Source organism: Peromyscus leucopus, chromosome 7, assembly GCF_004664715.2.
Source record: "Peromyscus leucopus breed LL Stock chromosome 7, UCI_PerLeu_2.1, whole genome shotgun sequence".
Classification (NCBI taxonomy): domain Eukaryota; kingdom Metazoa; phylum Chordata; class Mammalia; order Rodentia; family Cricetidae; genus Peromyscus; species Peromyscus leucopus.
This window is the reverse complement of record NC_051069.1, coordinates 27,542,855-27,564,477: the sequence shown is the minus strand read 5'-3', so window position 1 is coordinate 27,564,477 and position 21,623 is coordinate 27,542,855. Positions and strand designations below refer to the sequence as shown.

The following is a 21,623-nucleotide window of genomic DNA, read 5'->3' as shown; positions in this document are numbered from 1 at the left end:
GACACATGGAGCAAGTACCAATCTTTCCCCCACCGGCAGAATCACGCAAAAGTCATGTAGTAGAAAAAGGGAATGAGTTAGGAAGCAGAACATTGCCCTTGGAGTGGGAACACAAATTGCATGCACGTGTACTTACACACACACACACACACACACACACACACACACACACTTCCAGAACCACTATCCAATCAAATGCAATTCACCGTTAACTATATTACATGAGAATGGAGGATTGTATCCAAGGAAACAGAAGGATGACTCAAGGGAAGAAGGAAGTGGGCATGCTGTGTGTGTGTGTGTGTGTGTGTGTGTGTGTGTGTGTGTGTGTGTGTGTGTGTGTGCTGTATCTAATCTCACCTCTTTGCACCTGTGGAATAGGGAGAGATCAGTCATTCCTAAAACTGCAGACTTGGAGTGACCACATATCAGAATTGTGTGGCATTTAGTAGTATTTTTGAGCAACTTGGAGCACCTCCCTTCATTTTTCTTAAAAGGTAGAGTGCCTTTTGAGACAAGTGCTTTCCCTGAAGCCAGGTTGACCAGAACTCTCTGCATAGCTCAGGATAGCCTCAAACTTGCTCTCCTCCTGCCTTGGCCTCCCAAATGCTAAGATTATGAGTGTGCACTGCCACACATAGCAAACAGATTTCTTGCTTTTGTTTTGTTTTGTGGTGTTGGGGTCTGAGCAACCCAGGGGCTCTTGGATGCTAGGCAAGCTCACAAGCCTTAACCTTAACCCTTGGGCATCCATTTGCAAAGAAGAGACAGGAAACCTTCATTCTCAGAGAAGTCGTGAGGTGAGGATGAAGAGAGCATGGTGACATGTGTAGAAATGCCTTGTCGTCGGGTCCCGTCCCCCCCCCCCCCCCCCCGCTCCCTTCTGCCTCCTGCCCCAGACCAAGACCACACCCTAGCTGGGTCTCGACCCTCAGCTCATGATGCCCTGCACCTTGGCCAGGTTTTCTGCCACGTTTGCTCCTCATGCTAATTTTCCAAGGGACATCACCAAGCCTGCCCTTTCTAAGCCTTCGTGTTCATGCTGTCTTTTCCCGGCCCCAGGCAGTAGAGTAATAATACATGAATGCTGAATGATAAATAGCACCGTCCACACAAATCTATCAGATGGTACTGCACACACTGAAAAATGCAGATGCCACATTTGCCTCTGTTCACCGAGCACAGAGCAGGGAGGAGCGTGTCTGAGGACAGTCTTCAAAGCCCATAAGACTGCCGGGTGGGCCAGTCGGCTTGGGAGCTGTACTGGCCTCACAGCTGAAGACAACATGGTTTTGTGTGTCGTACTGCCGGGAACTGGGGTGCGGCTGGCACTGGGACACTGTCAGTTGCTGCTGTGGCCCAGGGAGTCTCTGTATCACTGGGGGAGTGACACACAGGGGTGGGCTTCAGAGCTGTGATGCAAGGGCAGGGTGACCAGACACACAGACCAGATTTGTGTTCCCCGTGAGGCATCTCTTCCTCCCCTGGACCTCTGCAGTGAAGTGTCTCCTCAAACGCCCAAAGCCCAGGCTCCTTTCAGCAAACAGCCTTCAGAGCAGAAGGCACGGCCATCTCCCCAGCCACTTCCTCAGCTTTTAAGAAGAATATTTTGCATCATAAACCCTTTGATGAAGAAAGGAAGAGGGAGCCCTTAATGAAATATGTTAATCTGGGCAAGGCAGGCACATATGAAAGGGAATATTAAAAGAGACAATATTCACCAAATCCAGTGCAGCGTTCCCAGAGAGCAGAGAAGGGAACAGAAGAAAATAGGCCCCTGAGTTCAACTGTTCAACACCAGGGAGATGGCCATGATCAAACCTGGGAACTCAGAAGACCCCTCCAGGCCCGACTGATGCATTAGCCATGAAGGGTCTCCAGGAGAGAGGTGTGTTAAACCAGCATCCAAAATCATGTGGCCACACGAGGTCAAATCTACCTGCCAACAGCTAACAAGAGAAGGGAAGGAGCTGCCCCTCCACTGCCTTCCTTGTGAGTGGCAATGAAGGAAGGCAGGAGAGGGAAAGCCAAAATACAGAGGGGCTCTAAATGCAAATGAAAAGTCCAAAAAGCTAGCTAGAATCTAAAAGCCAGCAACGGGTTTTTAGAATTCAAGACTTGCAAAGTGGGGACCAGAGCTTTAGATGTGGCTCCTGTCTTCAGGGACAGGGTATCTTCTTGGGCAATGCCCCTAGAAGAGTGAGCCCCAAGAGTGAGATGCTGGGGCATGGCTGTGATGAGGGCTCTCTCTACATGAGACTGGGGAGAGATGGACATGAGCCAGGGCTATGGGGTCTTGGTCCTGCTGCGCTCCTTCTTCACCCAGTAGCTAGGGAAAGGGATTGAAGAGTTTCATGAGAGGAGGTGGCGGGGTCAGATTTGCATTTTAGAAGGAGCAATCTCAATGCCAAAGTACAGCACATGCCCTAAGAGGGGCTCAGCTGTATATGCAGAATGAATGACAGCCATGGGGTCCAGAACAGGTAGAAGGGGCGAGAGACTCACAGTTGGCTGGAGAGGAAAAGGAGAGATGATAATAGTTTGGCCTGGGTTTGGGGTACAGGTGGAGAGAGCCCCTATATAGTCAAGCTACGTGGGGCACAAAAGCTATCAGACAGTGAAGCAGACAGAGGGGAAAGTCCAGAATAACACCTAGGAAGCCTGGGTGTGAGAAGTGTGCCACGGTGTGAGAGGAGGGCATGGATGGAACCTGGAACCAAGCGTCCACTGGTGGTAGGCTAAGGAGGCTGCCACTGTAGAAAGACAGCAAAACAGACCCAAGAGAGAAGCAGAATTCAAGGGCTTTCTTAGAAAGCCAAGGGAGGAGCCCTTCAGAAAAGGGGGGAGTGAGAGGAGAGTGACAGGCGAAGCTCACTGACAGGCCAAGCGGGTGATGGGACTTGGTGATGTTGGAGACACCGCACTGACATCAGAGGAAGGCGCAAGTAGTCAAGAACGCACATTTCAGTTATCCACCGCTGCCCCTGGCACCACACAGGTGCCTGGTAGATGTCAGTGCCTCTTTGTGGCCCCTGTTTTCAGACACATCCCACGCGGCTCTTCCCTCTGCCCGCTCTCATCAAAAATGAATGCACTGACTTCTGATCATTCTCCTGCTCCCGTAAACACAGGCAAACCCGATGTGATTTGTGAGCTGGCACCAGCTCCCAGGACCCCACGTACAGAGCCATGAGCACCTGCCTCCACATGGCCAGTCTGTTCCATCCCAAATCAAAGAGGTGTCCACGGCAGGTTCAGCCTGCTATGTGCAATTCTAGCTTTACCTGTCAGCTACCGAGTGACTCTCTGGGTGGCTGGGGTGTTTTTAAAGACAAGTAGGAAATAATGTGTTTCTGAGCATCCACAGCCTGCCATGTTGTTGGTTTGGCTCCAGCAACTGATGAATTAAATGCAAAACTACAGATGGGAGTTGGGCCGATGCCCTCCACAGATGCTAAGCCTGTGCAGCTGAGAGCTGTGTTTTAACGGCATCGAGATCTCATTTAACCAGAATTGAAAGGATAGGATTCTGATGTATTCAGGCTATGTATGTATGTATGTATGTATGTATGTATGTATGTATGTATGTATTTCAGGCAGGCAAGCTAGCACAGGGAGTAAAGGCACTGTCAGCAAGCCTGATGATCTTTTGATCCCTAGGACCCACGTGGTGGAGAAAATTGACTTCGGCAATTTGTCCTCTAAACTCCATATACACATGATGGCTTATATGCGCGCACACACTCACACATACATTTTATTTATTTACTAATTTAAATAAATGTAATGAAAATTTTAAGTATCTTCTTAAGGGCTTGGCGATCGCTCACTCAGTAACATGCTTGCCTCACAAGCGTGAGAACCAGAGTTCAATCCTCAGACACCACATAAAAACATCAGGCACAGTGGCATGCACTGGCAACCCAGCATTAAGGGAGGCAACCAAAAACATCCCCAGGAGGATCTCTGGGTCTTGCAAGCCAGCCAGTCGAACCTAATAGTAAGTTGTAGGTTCAATGAGAGCCCTTGACTCAAAAAAACTGTGGTGGAAAGTGATTGAGGAACCCTGAGATTGTCCTCTGGCCTCCACACACGTGCTAACTCGTGTGGGTGCACATATGCACACGTACACACATGCATAAAAATATCCTCTTGAAATCTGCCTACAGTTGTAGCCTCCTCTCCTGCCTTTGGAGTCAAACTGTAGAGATGTGGCTTGATCTTTTCCACTGAGAATTTTTTAGGACACTGTATGCTGCAGTGGACTTCCAAACACAGACTGTTACAAAGAGCAGGGGTATCCGAACACGCCCGGAGAACACTTTTAAGCCCCACCATTAGCTTGCTCCCTTGGTCTTTGCCATTTTTTCCAGAAGTGTTAAGAAGATCGGGGGGGGGGGGGGGAGGACGGGGGACGGGGGACACCTGGTCAAGCGCTCTGAGTTGAGTAGGTCCTGGCTCAGCCACCACTGTAACTGCAACCCCTCTCCATCTTGCTTTAGAATCCCCTTGTAGGGACACAGCAAGCGTGGATGAATGGCGGAGTTCCTCTGGAGATGCATAATGTTTATAGTCCCTGAGTTGCACTTATCTGGCATTTTCCATGTTCTACAATTTTGCTAAACATTAGCCCTGGAACGGACTGCCAGTCTCCTTGGAGGAACTGAATTGTGAACATGTTCATCCTTTTTTTTTTTTTTTTTTTTTTTTTTTTCTTTTTTTGTCCCTCATTCTGAAGACTCTGACACCTTACATTTTTGTTGCTGGTACAAGAAAGAGGGTGGGGTTGGTCTGCATACTCTAGCACTTGGTCTGCCCCTCCCCCTGGACCTCACACAGAACTCAGATCACCTTGCAGATACACAGGGAAGGGAGATACAGAAGCAGAGAGCAGGAGCAAGGGGGAAGAGTCTTCGCTTCCCCTCCCCCACAGGGACACTGGGTGAATGGGGTAGCTCACAGTCACCATGGGTAAGTCCCGGATGTTCCAAAAGATGCCATAAGAAGGCATTGTCCGTCAGACCCCAGGGATAGCAAACAAGTGATGATCTTATCAGACATTAGAACGTGTCCTGTCTACCCCCATCTGCAGTTTAGCTCACACATTGTTCAGGACAAAGGAAAACCTGGCTTCTCCCAAGCTGGAACTTCTTCGAATGAACCCTTTATAGTCCCTGTGAAGTTATTAAGGCTCTTCTCTCTGCTGTTGATGTGAACTGGACCCCTCTGGCATCCAAGCTGGAACTGGGATAGGCACAGGTCCCAGAATATGTAAAGCTGTGCTTTGAAATGGCTGTCTCCTTTCCAGATTCCTGGGATTTTAAGCAGTCCACACGCAACATCTCCCCCACCATCAACCAGGCCAACATCGTGGACTTGCACCCGGCATCTGTGTACAGCATCCGCATGTACTCCTTCAACAAGATTGGCCGCAGCGAACCGAGCAAGGAGCTTACCATCAGCACGGAAGAGGCTGGTGAGCACCTACCTGTCCTGTCCTCTGCCCCCACTGCCCATGGTCTTGAGACTCATGGACATCAGTGGCCTCCACCAACCCTGTTCATTCACAGAAATACATTTTATGGGTCATCAGAGGCCAGAGGTTTTTAGTAAGGCAGGGGTTGTTTTGGTTTTACCTTGGTTGTTGTTTCCTTTTATTTACCACTTGACCTTTGGGGAGCTGTCCATGGTCCTGCCCTGCTTTCCCGCTCTGGCTCTGCAAAGCATGGAGTCTAGGTTCCCTGGGCCAGTGACCTTTGTCACAGTGTGTGGGGGGAGGGGGTGCAAATGTCCTTATACGTGTGTGTATTTGGGGGTTAGAGGACAGCCTTCAGTGTTGTTCCTCAAGTACTATCCACCGTTTTTTTTTTTTGTTTTTTTTTTTGTTTGTTTTTTTTTTTTTTTTTTTTTTTTTTTTTTTTTTTTTTTTTTTTTTGAGACAAAGTCTCTCGCTGGCCTGAAATCTACCAAGCAGACTAAGCTGGCTGTCCAAAAAGCTCCAGGGACCTATCTGCTTCTGTTTGCCTAGCGTTGGAGTTACAAGTGCACACCACTACACTCAGATTTTCTTGCATGGGTTCTGGAGATGGAGCGCAGGTTCTCAGAGTTGCAAATCAAACACCTGACTGGGCTATCCACCTAGCCCCTGATTTTGTTCTGTTTTGTTTTTTAGTTTGGTTTGGCTTGGCTTGGCTTGGCTTTTCAAGACAGGGTTTCTCTGTGTAACCACCCTGGCTGTCCTGGAACTCACTCTGTAGACCAGCCTGGCCTTAAATTCACGGAGATCCACCTTCCTCTGCCTCCCAAGTGCTGGGATTAAAGGCGTGTGCCACCACTACCTAGCCTAGCCCCAGATTTTTAATAAAAATTTAAACATGATTTCTCTTGATGTGTTTTCTTATATGTGTTATTGTGAAACAAGATGTTGCAGAAACATTTCAAAGACATATGTGTGCAATGTTACAAATGATCATCAAGTAATAACTGCCATGCCCCACTCTGAAGAGCAGCTGCCTCCCCCTCCTCAGTGGTCCTCCAGGTTGACATGAGGACACGGGGTTGTTTCCTCCACCAGGATGTGACTCAGTGTTGCTTCTTCTGTGTACCCAGCTCCTGATGGGCCCCCTATGGATGTCACCTTGCAACCAGTGACTTCACAGAGCATCCAAGTGACCTGGAAGGTAAGTGAGATGCCATCTTGTCTACCCTTCCTTGATTCACCTGTGAATCCGGCAGGCTCACTGGTCTCTCTTCATACAATATCCATACCTGTTTTCTCACTAGGTCCAGTGATATTATAAGGGTAGGAGGAGAGAAAGGGAAAGGGGAGGTCCCTTTTCAATCCTTGTTCCCTTTCACCCTGGCCCTCTGGCAAGGGAGGAGATGAAGAACTTGACAGTGCCAGTATGGTTGTGCCCACTGACCAGTCCATCCTTAAACCCAATGTGGTATAAAAGAGTAGGAACTGGACCGAGCAGTGGTGGCACGTGCCTTTAATCCCAGCACTTGGGAGGCAGAGACAGGCGGATCTTTGTAAGTTCAATGCCAGCCTGGTCTACAGAGCAAGATCCAGTACAGGCACCAAAACTACACAGAGAAACCCTGTCTTGAAAAAAAAAGAAAAGGGTAGGAACTGGGTCTGATTTTGTGCAAAGTTCTCCTTGTAAAGCATCAGGGTAAAGTCAGGGGTGAGTGTGTGTGTGTGTGTGTGTGTGTGTGTGTGTGTGTGTGTGTGTCTGTGTGTGTCTGTGTGTGTCTGTGTGTGTCTGTGTCTGTGTGTCTGTGTGTGTCTGTGTGTCTATGTCTATGTGTGTCTATGTGTTTGTGTGTGTGCTCCTGCACACACATGCATGTACACTCGTGTGTCAAACAACACACATCCAGAGGGCAGGTGTCAGAAAACAGCATGCAGGAGTCAGTTCTCTTCTACCCCATGAGTCCTCGGGATACAATTCAGATCATCACACCTAGCAGCAAGTGCCTTTACCCACTGAGCCCTCCCTCCACTGGAAACCACGAGCTGGCCTTCTAGCCTGTGGAAGCTTCAAAGAAAAGAGGTCAGCGACCAGTGTGCACTGCAGCCAGTGCGAGGGGACTGAGAATTCAGGCAGCTGAGGCAGCTACCACTTAAGGATGCCATAGAGGAGACTCCACTGATGAGTCAAGAGATGAGCAGAACCAAGAGTCAGGGTACTCCTAGGGAACTCTGGTCCTGTTCTCTGTCCCTCCACATGAACAGCTGACCCAGTGACTCCATGCCTTCTGCAACTCTGCAGTATCCAGTCACCAGGGCTTGCTCCCACACGAACTCATCTGACCCTCTCCCTATGGATGATAAAATGAAATGATAAAAAAAAAATGACAAAATGAAAATACCCGGAAAGGTATTTTCATCAACATCCAGCTGAGGAAGCCAAGGATGTGGAGATTCGAAGTGATTTGTCTATAGTCACTCATATGTAAGACAGAGACCAAGACACACAGATGGGACTCCCAGACTCATCTCCCTACTGCAGCATACTGAACAGAGATCATGGACAAACACCTTCTTTGGGCCTGGCTTTGGTCCACTAGGTACATTCTAGTCTTGACAGTGGACCTTGGAGTAGCTTTATCTTCATGGCCAATCAGTGTTCTAATGCTGTATTCTCACTCTAACTCCTAACCAGAAAATCCAAGTGGTATTAGCCCTCCATCTGAGCTCTTTAAGAGGGTTGACTTGAACATGGAAGAATGTAAGGAGGAACTAGCCATTTTTCCTGCAGTGGTCATGACCACATGTGTGTGCACACACTCACACAGCAGCAACCTAGACCCTTCCCTCCCCAAAGAAATGGTAGAAGATGTGGTCCTGCCTGGTGCCTTGTACCAGCTGCTTTTCTTGTTGCTGTGATAATATATATATATATATATATATATATATATATATATATATATATATATATATATATATCACATCAGCAACTAAGGATGGAAGGGTCGGTTTGGGCTCACGGTGTGAGAGTTCAGTCCATCATAATGGGGAAGACACAGAGGGTGGCATAGATGGTCAGCAAGCAGAGTGGGGAAGGACTGGCCTCAGCTGTCTCCTTTTCATTTGGTAGGGACATCCATGAATGGAGCCGCTCACATTTAGGCTGAGTGTCCCTATCTCCATTAATGTGATTTTATAAATCCCTTGCAGACATGCCCCCTAGAAAAAGCCCTCTAGATTCAGATCTGGGCTCCAGAGCTTTCTCCAGAAGCTGAAGGTAAAGCCCAGTCCCACCCCATCTTGTCAGCATCTTAGTTTCAAACTAGTTTCTTGGGACTACACAGAGGGAGCCCAGAGGTGGAGCCAGAGAACTGTGTAAAACACCCAGGTGTTTGCTACAAAGCTCTGACCCAGAGGTCGATAAAAATTTAGAATCAAATTTATTTCTCCAAAGTCTCATAATGAAAAATAAAATTGATTAGAAAGTTAGAACTTCAGAATGAGCCTGCAAGTCAATAAATTTAGGGACTGACTTCTCGTGGGGATTTTTTTTTTAAACATTGAGAACAGATTAATGAAAAATAAAGATTCACTTGAAAGATAAGTCACTTGGCTTTAAGACTCTCTGTGGGATGGATCACCCCTGCTTTATGATATAAATTTGCAATCAGCCCTATTGATCCCTTAATGCTTCAGAGAAATATATTGTTAAGATTGATTTAAATCCCAAGTGTGTGTTTGCGGGGGTGGGGGGGATGTGAAATGAAAGAGGGGGGAAGGTGTGTCGAGATTTGTATAAATTTATGAAATATATATGTACATCAGGGGTACCTGAGCGCTTGCCAAGGACTTCTGCCAGTATGTGTGGCTGTGGGCTTGTATACAAGCATATATCATGGCATAGATGGCCCTGGGTCATGTGCATAGGTGTCTACTGTGGTATAGATAGCCCTGGGTTATACGCACAGGGATATATCACTGGGCATAAGTAGCCCTTGGTCAAGTATACATGCGTATAGCATGATGCAGACAGCACTAGGTGATATGTACTGGGGTAGATCATGGCATACATAGTCCTGGATGTGTAAAGTAGTCTGGCCATTGTATAGTGATGTGCCTGTGTGCACATGCAGTAGCAGAGTTTATGTGGTGCATGATTGAGTGTATTGTGCTCTTGAGGATGAGTGTGTACCTCCAATGGGTATCTAAGTGTGTGTGTGAGCATGCACAAGCCCCAGCTGCAGAGATTTGTCCACTTGCAGGCTACTTGCACAGAACTGCCCAAGTGCAGAGAGAAGATGATTCAGGCAATAGCAAAAAGTCAAGTCAATTACACACATGCACACACCTATTTAGTGAGTTCAAAACAATTACGTTAAATTAAAAACTTAATTTTATTGAGTTAACAGTGAGCTTAAAATGCAATTCATTTAAAACACTCATTGAATTAAAAGAAACAGTGGGGCTGTTTTACAAACTTAATTGTTTTTTATCTCACTATTTTTTAGTACAATAGAAAGTGGGCTTTTAAATTAACTTCATTGTCTTCAAACCCCTGGTTCTAACGTGTTTTATATGCACAGAGGTGGCTTTCTATCTCAATTTAAAGATGGGCAGGCTCAGTCCCTAAAGAAGCCAGTTTCTATTTGTGGATCTAACTGCGTCTAGCCGTGGGCAGGTGTGGGGATTAGGGTGTGTGTTCAGAAGGATCTGAACACGTGTTTATAGTACTTCAGAGGCATGAATTACACAGACACTCATGTGGGGGTGGAGGGGGGAGAGGTCATATAAGATTCTGCCGTCAGGTTTCAACATTTTCTCTCAAGACACTTTTATATGGGCATGATTACGTATGGCAGAGTTTGTATCAGGATCAGGACTCGAGCTGGGGTGAGAATGTTTCCCAGTCTGGACTCGTGCTGGGAGAATGTTCTCGCTTCTGTTCTTCTGGCCCTCTGGGATTGGTCCTTCATTCCCACCAGCACCCTCTTGACATCTCTGATTTTTCATCTGTGGGCTGCCCACAGGCCTCTTCCCTCATGACACCTCCACCCTTGGCCACTGTGCCTAGGGCAACTCAGGCTATTCCCGAGGGTCTGGGCTGGGCAGAAGGCAAGCACTCTCGTTTGTGTTTTGTCTTTATCTTCAGGAGTTTTTTCAGTATAAAACTTATACCTTATAAGTCACATTTAAGAGAGCTGTTCGGGAGGCTGGAGGGATGACTCCCTGGGTGAAATGCTTTCTGAGTAAGCGTAAAGACCTGGGCTCAGATCCCCAAAGTCATAGAGAAGCCTGACGCTCCAATGCATCTGCAGTCCCAGCACTGGGGAGCAGAGGAAAGAGGGTCCTGGGTTTGTCCCAAACAGCAAGCACTGGAACAATCAATGAGAGATCCTATCTCAAAAGTAAGGTAGAGAATGATGGAGGAGGACACCTGTCATCACCCTGGGGTCTCTGCATATGCACCTGCCGTCATGTACACATTCAAATAAACACGCCACACACACACACCACACACGCCACACACACACACACACACACACCACACACACACACACACACACCACACAAACACACACACACACACACACACACACACACACACACACACACACACACCACGATTTTTTGTATTTAAAAAAGAATACAGTTCCAGCTGGGTAGCTGTGGCCTTTATCTCAGCACTCGGGAGGCAGAGCCAAGCTGATCTCTGTGAGTTCGAGGCCAGCCTAGTCTAGAGAGTAAGATCCTGGACAGGCACCAAAACTACATGAAGAAACCCTGTCTTGAAAAACCAAAAAATACAGTTCTGTGCCAATTAGCACATTCATAGAGATGTGTAGCCATCACCATGAACCATTTTCAGTACTTGTCCACCACCTCAACTGAGCTATACCCTTCTCCCCTCCTCCCATCCCCTAGAGACTCCTGTTTTCTATTTCTGTAAATTCCCCTAGTTCAGAACCCTCTGTAAGGGGAACTTGATGGTGCCGGTCTTTTGTGACTGGCTTATTTCCCCCAGTGCAATGTCTGAGTTCACCGATTCAATAACCTATGTCAGCATTTCATGCCTTTCCTGGATGCATAGTATTCCACCACGTGGATACACCGCATCTCACTGATCCATTCATCTCTTGTGGATAATGCTGCAGTAGATATGGACATCAAGTCGTGGGGTCCCTGTTTTCAGTCCAGAAATAGGATTGTACGGTCACATGGATCTTACGGTAACTCAGTGTCTGGCTGCTTGACACATAGCCGGATTGCTTGCACTGATGTTGTAGTACTTGACATTTCTGCCAGCACGGCAGGAGAGCTCTGATTTTTCCACATCGTTTTTTATCAATAGTGATCATCTCAGTGTGCGTGAACAGGAATCATAGGACACTTTCCTTTATTTAAAGGTACTGCTCACATCTCTCTCCTTCAGATCACTTTTGTCTCAGGTTCCAATTCTTCTGGGCCCCTGAGCATACAAGAAATGCCCCTGTTTGTTGATACATACATGCAGGCTTACATTAAGTATATACTCAGGCACCACTCTATGCCAGGTACCATTACAGACACAGAAATACGGCAGTAAAAAGAATCAATACACCTCATCTTTGTGACATTAGGTTGTACTGGGGCAGACATTCAAACACATAAGTAAACTCTTTAGAATGTCAGGTGCCATGGGGGAAAAAAAGGGGAGCCTCTGGCCAGAGACCAGAACAAGCCACTAGCAGCTAAGGGTTGTCTGTTAAAGAAGGGGGCCTCTCCTCAAAGATATGACAGAGGAGAGGGACCAGAGTGGGGACAGTCGAGAGCCTGGCAAGAAGAGGTTAGCATCTGAGTGTCATGGCCACAGAGGGCCAGATAGCCATGGTAAGGACCTCAGGGTTCAATCCAAGTGGAACAGGAACCTTCCAAGGGCCGGGCACAGACGGATGATGTGTCCTTGGCTCTAAGAACAAAGTCATCACAGAGTGTCACTGTGTCTCTGTCCTCGGCCCTTCCCCTGGCCCACAGGCACCGAAGAAGGAACTGCAGAATGGAGTCATCCGGGGATACCAGATTGGCTACAGGGAGAACAGCCCCGGGAGCAATGGGCAGTACAGCATCGTGGAAATGAAGGCTACTGGAGACAGTGAGGTCTACACCCTGGACAACCTCAAGAAGTTTGCTCAGTACGGCGTGGTGGTTCAGGCCTTCAACCGGGCAGGCACAGGGCCCTCGTCCAGTGAGATCAACGCCACCACCTTGGAGGATGGTAAGGGCAGACACAGGGTTGGGATCATGGGGTCAGATTCCAGTTCAGATAGACAAAGGACCTAGATCTACATTGATCCCGTGGGTAATACGAGCTTCACGGGTGTTCTTGTCTGCTCTCTACTGCTGGGACGAAACACTGGCCAAACGCAACTTGAGGGAGAAAGGGGTTATTTCGTCTCTCACTCCCAGGTCGCACTGCATCACTGAGGGAAGTCAGAACAGGGACTCCAGGCAGGACCATCTCAGGGGCCATGAACTAAACCAAAGGCCATGGGGGGATGCTGCTTCCTGGCTTTCTCTCCATGACTAACTCAGCCTGCTTTCTTGTGCAGCCCAGAAGCACCTGCCCAGAGGTATCACTGCCCACAGTGGGCTGGTCCCTCCCACATCAACCGCTAATTTAAGAAAATGCTCCAAAGACTTGATTACAGGCCAAACTGGTGGAAACAATTCCTGAGGTTCCCCCCTCCCAGATGACTCTTAGTTTGTGTCAAGTTGACAAAAAAAAAAATAACCAGCACACTTGCTACCCCATCTCCTCTTGTCCATTGCTCTCCAGGGGCCTTGGTCCACTCAACAAACACAGTGTCAGCCCTGTGGATGCTCTCTACCCCTCACTTGCTGACGCTCTGCCTCTTGGCCTACCTGTGGGACATTAGCCTGTCTATCCATGTCTCTCCATCCCTGTATCTCTCTCCTCTCTTCCGGTCCCCTGGCCCCTGACTGAACTGAATTCTGGACCCAGTTTCTCCTTTGAAAAGGAAAGAAAGAAGAGCCAACTTACACTTGTATTTCTAAGCTAGAATGTGTTGTCTCCAGTCTGTTTTAAGGGTGTGAGAAGAGACTGCTGAATTAAATTCTAACAGCCAAAGGACAGAAGAATTTAGAGCCTGGTTCTTAAAAACACTCTGCTGGAGGTGGCACACATCTTTAGTTCCAGCATTTGGGAGGCAGAGGCAGGTGGATATCTGTGAAATCAAAGCCATCCTGGTCTACACAGTGAGTTCCAGGGCAGCCAGAGATACATAGTGAGGTCCTGTCTCAAAATAAATAAAGAAATCTTAACACCCTGATAACTAGAAAAGTGCCCACAGTCTGATAGTAAATGAAGGGGTCCATAAGCTCCAGAGCTGGGGGAGAACAGGAACATGCATCCTGTCCACACACAGGAAAGATGGCAGCTGAGGCCTGACCTGCAGCAGGTTGAGGTAGGAGATAGGGCCTTGATGCTTCCAGAGGAGGAGGCAGGCAGTCACCCCGAGAAAGAAGAAAGAAGATGCAAAGCTTCTTCCTGACATCCCAGTGGAAAGTGGGGGGCTGAGAGTGGAAACTGTCTGGATCTTGAGTCTACTTCTCCCAGAAGGAAAGGTGTGATGCCCTTGCTGCAGGGCACTACAAAACCCAGGCACCCCAGCACTGGCCCTGAGCCCTCTCCACCCTCTTCCTCTCTGCAAGTTCAGCCCCCACTGAGAGGGAGATTCCAGCCAGAAACACTGGAGAAGCTTGTACCCGCTGTTCTGAACCTGGGCTAAAGCTAGAAGCTAACTGGAGCTTTCAAATCCTGATTTCCAGGCTCCATCACCAGATCCCTTCTCACTGGCCTAGGACACAGCTAAGTTTGGGATGGGGTAGACCCCAGATCTGAGTGGGGAAAAGGGAAGGCCGGCAGAGAGCAGAGAGTTCCAGAGAGCCTGAAGGAGCACAGCCACATTGCCCCAGCCCCCCAACTTTCTCCCCCACCTGGAGACACTGACCACAAGTTTGGCTAGGCTGAGGAACACCAGCCTGTCACCTTTCAGGCTGGAGTATTGGTCTAAGTGGCGCCCCAGCTCAGGAGTTCCCACGGCACTCCCTGGAAGCCTTCAGTGTTCACTGGGCCCTAGAGCTCTGTGTCGCAGGGATGCTATGATGATGATGATGATGATGATGATGATGATGATGACGATGGTGGTGGTGGTGATGGTGATGATAATGATGGGGGTTGGGCTGCTGCTTGTGGTCCATGGAGTACCCGCAAGAACCACAGCTCGGTCAGAATTCATAAAGTACAGCCATGACTGGCAGCCATTAAGTTCCCTACCTAGTAATGTAACAGCCATGATGACTATCCACGCCTGATCCTGAGGCCGAACTCTTTCTATCCCACCTGCTCCCCCTGTGCTTGGGAGCAAGATCGGATACAACACGCCCCAGGAAGGTCTTCTGAACCAGCTGTCCAAACTCAGAGCCCAGGCCAGCACTGCCCCCCTCATCCCTAAACTCCACCCTTCATCCCTCATCTCTCAAGCAGTCCAGGCCAGGACCTCGGGGGAGGATAGCCTCCCTCCCACAGACAGGGCCCTTGGAGTTTCCACCAGGGAGGGCTCAGCACTGGCTGCGGAGTCCTTTTCAAAACAAAGGAGGAGCTGGGGAAGAAAGTTTCCACGTGCATTTGCTCTGCAGTTTTTCATACTTAATTAAGGCCCTCGTTAGCCTGTCAGATCCTGATCGCTTTCTGGCAATATTAGCACTCCTCCTGGGGTATTCAAGGGCCCCTGCCTTAGCAAGAGTGTCTTTTCCATAATTGTATTACCTTCATTTTGTTCGAACGGGCGATCTGTATTAGTTTATTACACTGGGTCCCTAATTACATGGTGCTTATATTTTTACACCTAAGTAATATGAAACAATAATCACTCTCAAAGAGGATCGTTAGGATGATGTATTATCATTTAAATGCTCATAAAAATTAGAGTTGCCTCTTGTGGGGCAACGGGATCTAATTACCTTCCCTCCAGCCTCTGCCTCCTTTCTCCCATTCACGGCAGAACAGGCTTGCGAGTTCCCTCTGTCCCGGGCTCCTCGGAAGCCAGCACATGGTACCACGGAAGCTCGTAGCAGAGCTAACCCCAAGGCTTTGCTTTCACTGTGAGAAAAGGCAAGCAGCACGCAGTTAACCCAAGAAAGGGGACTCGGGAACCACAGAGGGGCTATCAGAGTCAAGGGCAAGCAGATCACCCAAGCTGGCCTCGCATTATGGCTTTGGGGCATCCAGGTATTTAGACATGCTCCTGGGTAAAGACGAGACACGGAGTAACGAGCCCAGAAGTCCTGATCTCTGTGGGAACTTTCCAACCCTACGCCAGGGTCCACTGAGATCCCCTTTCTTTTTCACTTTCCCTTCAGCTTAGCCCCAGAATGCAGGAATCCCCAGGCCAGGCCTGGGTTCAGATCCATCTATGGTCAGTGGGCACCAGGGGAGGAGCTGGCAGCCCTCCACTAGATAACTGAGTTCCAACCACCCTGGGACTTGATTGGTCTCCCAAGCCACCACACTCATCTTGTGGGCTCTCTGACGGTCCATCTCCTTCTCCAGAATCTAACAGAACCAGGACCACTTTGCCCCCCAAAGAGTTGGGGGGTGGGGTGGGGGGAAGACTGAGGCAGAGGAGATTTGAATGACACTCCAACTCCCAGATCTCTGAGTCAGACAGTCCACCCACTCCTCTAACTCAACATCCCTATGATCAGGCAACTAGGGCCCAGCATGAGACCCATGTTATACCGTCACCCACGCCCTGACTGACTAGCTGTTGATGCCACCCTCTGCAGTGCCCAGCCAACCCCCAGAGAACGTCCGAGCCCTGTCCATCACTTCGGATGTGGCTGTCATCTCTTGGTCGGAGCCCCCACGAAGCACCCTCAACGGTGTCCTCAAAGGCTACCGGGTCATCTTCTGGTCACTCTACGTTGATGGGGGTGAGTCTTCTGGGATTGATGGCTGGGTCCAGGCTGACAGGCTCGCATTCCTTGGGATTTGCCGCAAGCGTGGCTAGAGGCGAGCAGCTTCCAGCAGCATGTCAAGTGTAAGCACAGGCCCCCTCTCCACACATATGGAGACCACAAGGGTGTGAGGTGACAGTGAAGGTCCACTTGCATGTGTCCTTGTTAGCCTAGGACCAGAGCCAGATGAGGGTCAAGGTCATGAGGGTCAAGGTCACCTCCCTGGTGAGGGGCAGTAGGTACCAGCCGCACCTCGACAACAGCACACACAGTCATTGGAGGTCCTGGGGCACATTTGCTATTCGAATGACATGATGATATCGGGACTTCGATGGCCACATCAGGTAGGGAGCAGGTGGCACACACAAATGTGTGCCGAGGGGTTACTTTCAATAGAATGGGGAGGAGAGGGTGCCCAGGACTAGTACCTGCAGGGAGCCGTCGTCATCTAGGCCTGAAGGGATGAGAGAGGAAGCAGGCTTATCCAATCCTAGGGAAGCTGCCCCTTGGCCAGACCCTGACGGAGCCAGGTGGGCAGTAAGTTGTGAGTCCAGTGCAAGCAGCAGCCCAGCTCCTACGAGGGGCAGAGCAGAGCTCACAGCAGAGTGAGGACAGCAAGGGGCGAGCGGAAGAGATGCCTTCAGGGAGCCTTCTTTGCCTCAGATGCAGACGGTTCTATGGAACCCCAACAAATGCATCACTCTCACGCCCCGTGGCGTACACAAAGGCCTTCCGGTGGCCAGGAAGTCTGTAGGACGCAGAGCCAGAGGCCTGCATTACCAGCTGTGCACACAAAAAAAAGCTTTACTCACCTCAGTGGAGCACCGGGGCCTGGGATGAGTTTGCATCCTAGTCCTGAACACTCTGCACCCTCCCTTCTGGAGGACCTGGAGGGAGGCTCACAGCCACCTATCCAGGTTACTACTGCCTCCCTCCCAACCTGGACTCTGCTGGAAGGACATCCCTAATCCATTTCCTCCTACAAAAACCCAGGAGCCTCAGTCTTAGGGCTCAGCCCCTGCAGGCTTTCCAAACCGTTTTGATGTGAGATCCCAGGCCACCCCACCAGTCAGGTATGTTGGGGCATGTCTTTAATCCCTGCACCCAGGAGGCAGAGGCAGCTGGAGCTATATTGTGAGAGCCTGTCTCCAAAAAAACAAACAAATGTGACCCTTACACGGTGCCAGTGTAAGATCCCCCTTCCAGAACGGGCGTTCTCTTTTCCAAGGCAAGAGGCTTTCCGACCCAGCCTCAGAGAAGACATTGGCCTTTCTACTCTCCAAAGACTGCCAGGCTGTTAGTCGAGCTGCCCTCTTCCTGGGGCTTCCTGTGTGTCCCAGATAGGTCTGCCGTCCTCCCCATACTCAGGCATGGATCTCATCAAGTCATGATGTTCTCACCCTTTGGGCCCTACACACTGCACTGCCTCCTGGAGAGTGCCTTGAGCCCTCTGCCTACACCTGGTCTCCAGTGAGGCACTGGGAGCTGACCTCCAGCCACTCATCTCTACCAAGTCTGTCCACAGCGCCTGTGTCTCGGCCAGTCTTGCACACAGTTCCCATGGAGGCTCAGAAGGCCTCCCCCGTCTTGTTCTCTTTTGTCTCTGTGACCTCCTCCATGGCACCCTTGCCATAAACTACTTTTTTAGACAGGGTCTTACTATATATCCCTGGCTAGTGTAGCCCAGGCTAGCCTCAAAGTCCCCGAGACCCTCCTGCCTCGGCCTCCTGAGGGCTGGGATTAAAGGCATGCACCACCATGCCCAGCCTTCCCTAAACACTTCTTTAGGATCTACAAGAAGCTCCTTAGTGGAGCCACAATGATAGGTTCCCAGTGGGCTAAGGAGGGAGGGGAACTGGATAGCAGAAGGATGCATGCTTCAGGGAGGTAGCGATGAATGTATCTTAAAGAGAGAGCAACAAGCAAAAGTAGGTGCAAGGCCAACCCGGGTTCAATGCCAGCATGTAGCTGGCCTAGGGACAGATCTGCTCCCTTGCAGAAGACCATCTAGTCCTCACTCCTATAGAGTAGAGGTCTGAGCCCAGGCTGGGAGGGAGGCAGGGAGCATGGCAGGGCCAGTCTCGTGACCAGAGGCCTGTCTCCACAGAGTGGGGCGAGATGCAGAATGTCACCACCACGAGGGAGCGAGTGGAGCTGCGGGGTATGGAGAAGTTCACCAACTACAGTGTCCAGGTGCTAGCCTACACACAGGCTGGAGATGGTGTGCGCAGCAGCGTGCTCTATATCCAGACCAAGGAAGATGGTGAGTCCAGGGATGACCTCCCACTCTGCCCTCAGGAACCAACTTCCCGGGAGCACCCGCCACATACAGGCTGCTTGCTGCCAGCCCTTATCCCAGGGGCAAGACAAGAGCAGGGCACCGTTCCTCCTCCTGTCCCTTTGAGCCCTTGGAGGGTGGTTTGGAGGATGTGGCTATCCTCAAAACATTTCTGACCATGGAGCTTGTTGACATGCTCTGGGATGGATGCGGGAATAACTAAGCAACTGTCTCCTCCCTTCCCACTCTGCTCTTAGAAGCACCGAGTCACCAGCCTGACAGCTCTCCTCCCAGCCCCACCCACAAGGCATCCTTTTGAAGCATCTGCTCTCCCGCCAGACACAGCCCAGTTTCCTCTAGGCACGAATGTTGGGGTTGGTATGGGGAGCAGGAATACCACCTAGTACAACTAAGGTTCAGGACTTGCTGGCCATCCCCCGAAGACCCCAGTATGGCCCAGGCCTTGAACTCGCCAGGAAGAAAATGGGATAGGCCTCCATATGGAGCTGTGGTCCCTAAGCTCTTCCTCAGTGAGCAGAATTCAGGATAAACTCAAGAATATAATATGAGTAAATGCAGGCTGGAAACTGAGTCAACCCTGAAGGAACACAGGAAGGGGGAAGGGTTGAGCTTCTCACTGGGGCCCAGACCTGCCCGAATCTGGGAGACTACTGAAGCAGAAAGTGGCCTGGCCCATACCTGGCACACAACTCTGGTCTCCTGCTTCTGGCAATCCATTTCTTACCCCACCCTGCCCCAGAACTTGGTTGTTATTATGTGTGTATATGATGCGTATGTGCATATACACATGCATGCCATGGCACATGTGTGGAAGTCAGAGGACAACTTGGTAGAATTGTTTTCTGTTCTTCCATGGGTTTTGGTAAGCAAATTCAGATTGCCAGGTTGCACAGCGTGTATCTTTACCTGCTTAGACATCTCACTGGCCCTGGGCTGTTTCTTAACTGAATGTCCTGGGCCAGGTACTCTGTCCTCAGAAAGGCTACATTTGGGTGAAGAGTGTCTGAAACACAGTAGACATGTAAGCAGTGGCCATCGTTGGTATCATGTCTTCCTTCCTACTCAGCCTGTGTTTCTTAAAGGAATAAGGAGACCTGGGATCTTGGGCCTGCCCAGATATTTGTCAGAGGTTCTAGAAGGGTCAGAATTGTGAATGGTGGAGAGGAATTTCATATACTCCCAGCACAGGGCTGAACCAGCTCGCACCTGCCTTGATCTCCCTCTCTGCCTTCAGCCCTGCTGCCAGCTCCCTCCTCAAGAGCCCTAAGCAGTTCAGTCTGTACCAACCCTCCTGCCACACTTCCTAACACTAAGCCCCTGTCATGGCTTCCTGAGACAGCGCTAGGCAGAACCACCTGCTCTTGGATAGAGGATAAACCGAACTTGTGTCCAGTCTGGTCTCATCTGAAAGCCTGGGACCATGCAACACAGGCGTTTTCCTGGTCTTTGGAAATGAATCACTGAGGTCCCTAAGCTTCCTGACTCTTGCTTCAGGCAAGGCCACAGCCATGAGCATCTTCATGTATTTAACCCAGTCCGGCCCTAAAGAGAGCACAGGGGCCACAGGCACCGTCCTGTACTTCCAAGAGCCTTCAGCTGTCTGCCCAAGGTCACTTTCAGAGGCACACAGGAACACATACAACAGGATCCAGGCTGAGGGTGGGAGGCAGGGAACACAGTCCTCCCCTTTGGGAGGCAGCCGCACGGTATGGAAAGGGTCTTGGCCAGCTCCGCAGGAGAACTTGCCCAGCCCTGCTTTCATCTGGCAAGTCCCTAAGCTCCTGCTGCCCACCCCGGTTTCTGTGTGACAAAGTGGGAACAATGGCACCTCATCAAACTAAAAGAAAGTCCTCTGTAGAAGCAGCCCTGGGTGATAACAAATGATGGTTGCTCTGTGGCTCCGAACACGCTGTCAATGGCATGACAGGTGAGAGACTCGGTGTCCCCAAAGGGAAACCCAAGGCCAGAAAGGGTATAACGTCAGGTGAAGTCTCATCCCAAACAGCAGTCGTGACTTAATACACGTGTGGCGTGCTGTCACACATAACATATCCTCTTCCTAGCCTTCAGAGAGGTAGATATTCTTTCCATTTTGCAGATGAGAACTCTGAGGCCTTGAGTCCCAGAGCTGCTCTGTGAGTGCCACTCAGAAAATGGAGGGCAAATCCGGGCTACTCTCCTGCCTATTAGGAAATTGTTTGTGTAATAGAAAGCCTAGCCAAAAGAGTCACATGGACCAGGAGCCCCCAGAGAGGCACTCCAGGATGGTTTGATCAGTGGCTCCCCTCTACCACCTTCATCATGGCAGATCCCCCAACCCACCCCCAACCCACCCCCGCCGCCGCCACCACCACCTTGGCCACCAAGATTTCAAGATGGCCACCGCTCCCTGCTTCTCACCAGACCAGGCAGAGGAAATTACTTCAAGTCACCATGCCTCTCTTGGTGTTAAAGAAACTTTTCCCAGAAGCCTGCTTATCAGATTTATCCTCACTTCCTATTGGCCAGAACAGGGTTACATTCCTCTCAAGAAACCAAGCATCAAAAGGGAATTATCATGGCTAAACTTCTTCCCAAAACTTAATATATCCTCCAATGTGGGTGACAAGAGTCGACCACTTCTAAAGTGCGGAAGAGCCTGGGAACCTGAGCAAAAGACAGGTCTGTTGGCAGGAGGCAGGGAGGAGTGTCAATCAACTCTGCTCGCCCTATCACAGCCACACTAGCTCCACCAGCCTGCCTCTGCCCTGTGCAGGGGGACGTTGTTCCAGTGTGTACTCATTGGTAGGAAAAGCAGACAGGCCCATGTTCCAAGCACAGCCCCTCTGTGGGACC

General features: G+C 49.9%; 1 protein-coding gene across 3 annotated transcripts in view; it reads left to right on the top strand.

Annotated features, from left to right (window-relative positions):
- Nucleotides 1-21,623, top strand: part of Dscaml1 (DS cell adhesion molecule like 1) — a 335,803-nt gene that overhangs the window by 286,826 nt on the left and 27,354 nt on the right. For all 3 annotated transcript variants that reach the window (XM_028866435.2, XM_028866438.1, XM_028866436.2), the window contains 5 exons: nt 5,309-5,476; nt 6,610-6,680; nt 12,485-12,725; nt 16,319-16,465; nt 18,597-18,752. In XM_028866435.2, coding sequence (XP_028722268.1) covers nt 5,309-5,476; nt 6,610-6,680; nt 12,485-12,725; nt 16,319-16,465; nt 18,597-18,752 — 783 coding nt within the window. The remainder of the gene's footprint in view (nt 1-5,308; nt 5,477-6,609; nt 6,681-12,484; nt 12,726-16,318; nt 16,466-18,596; nt 18,753-21,623) is intronic.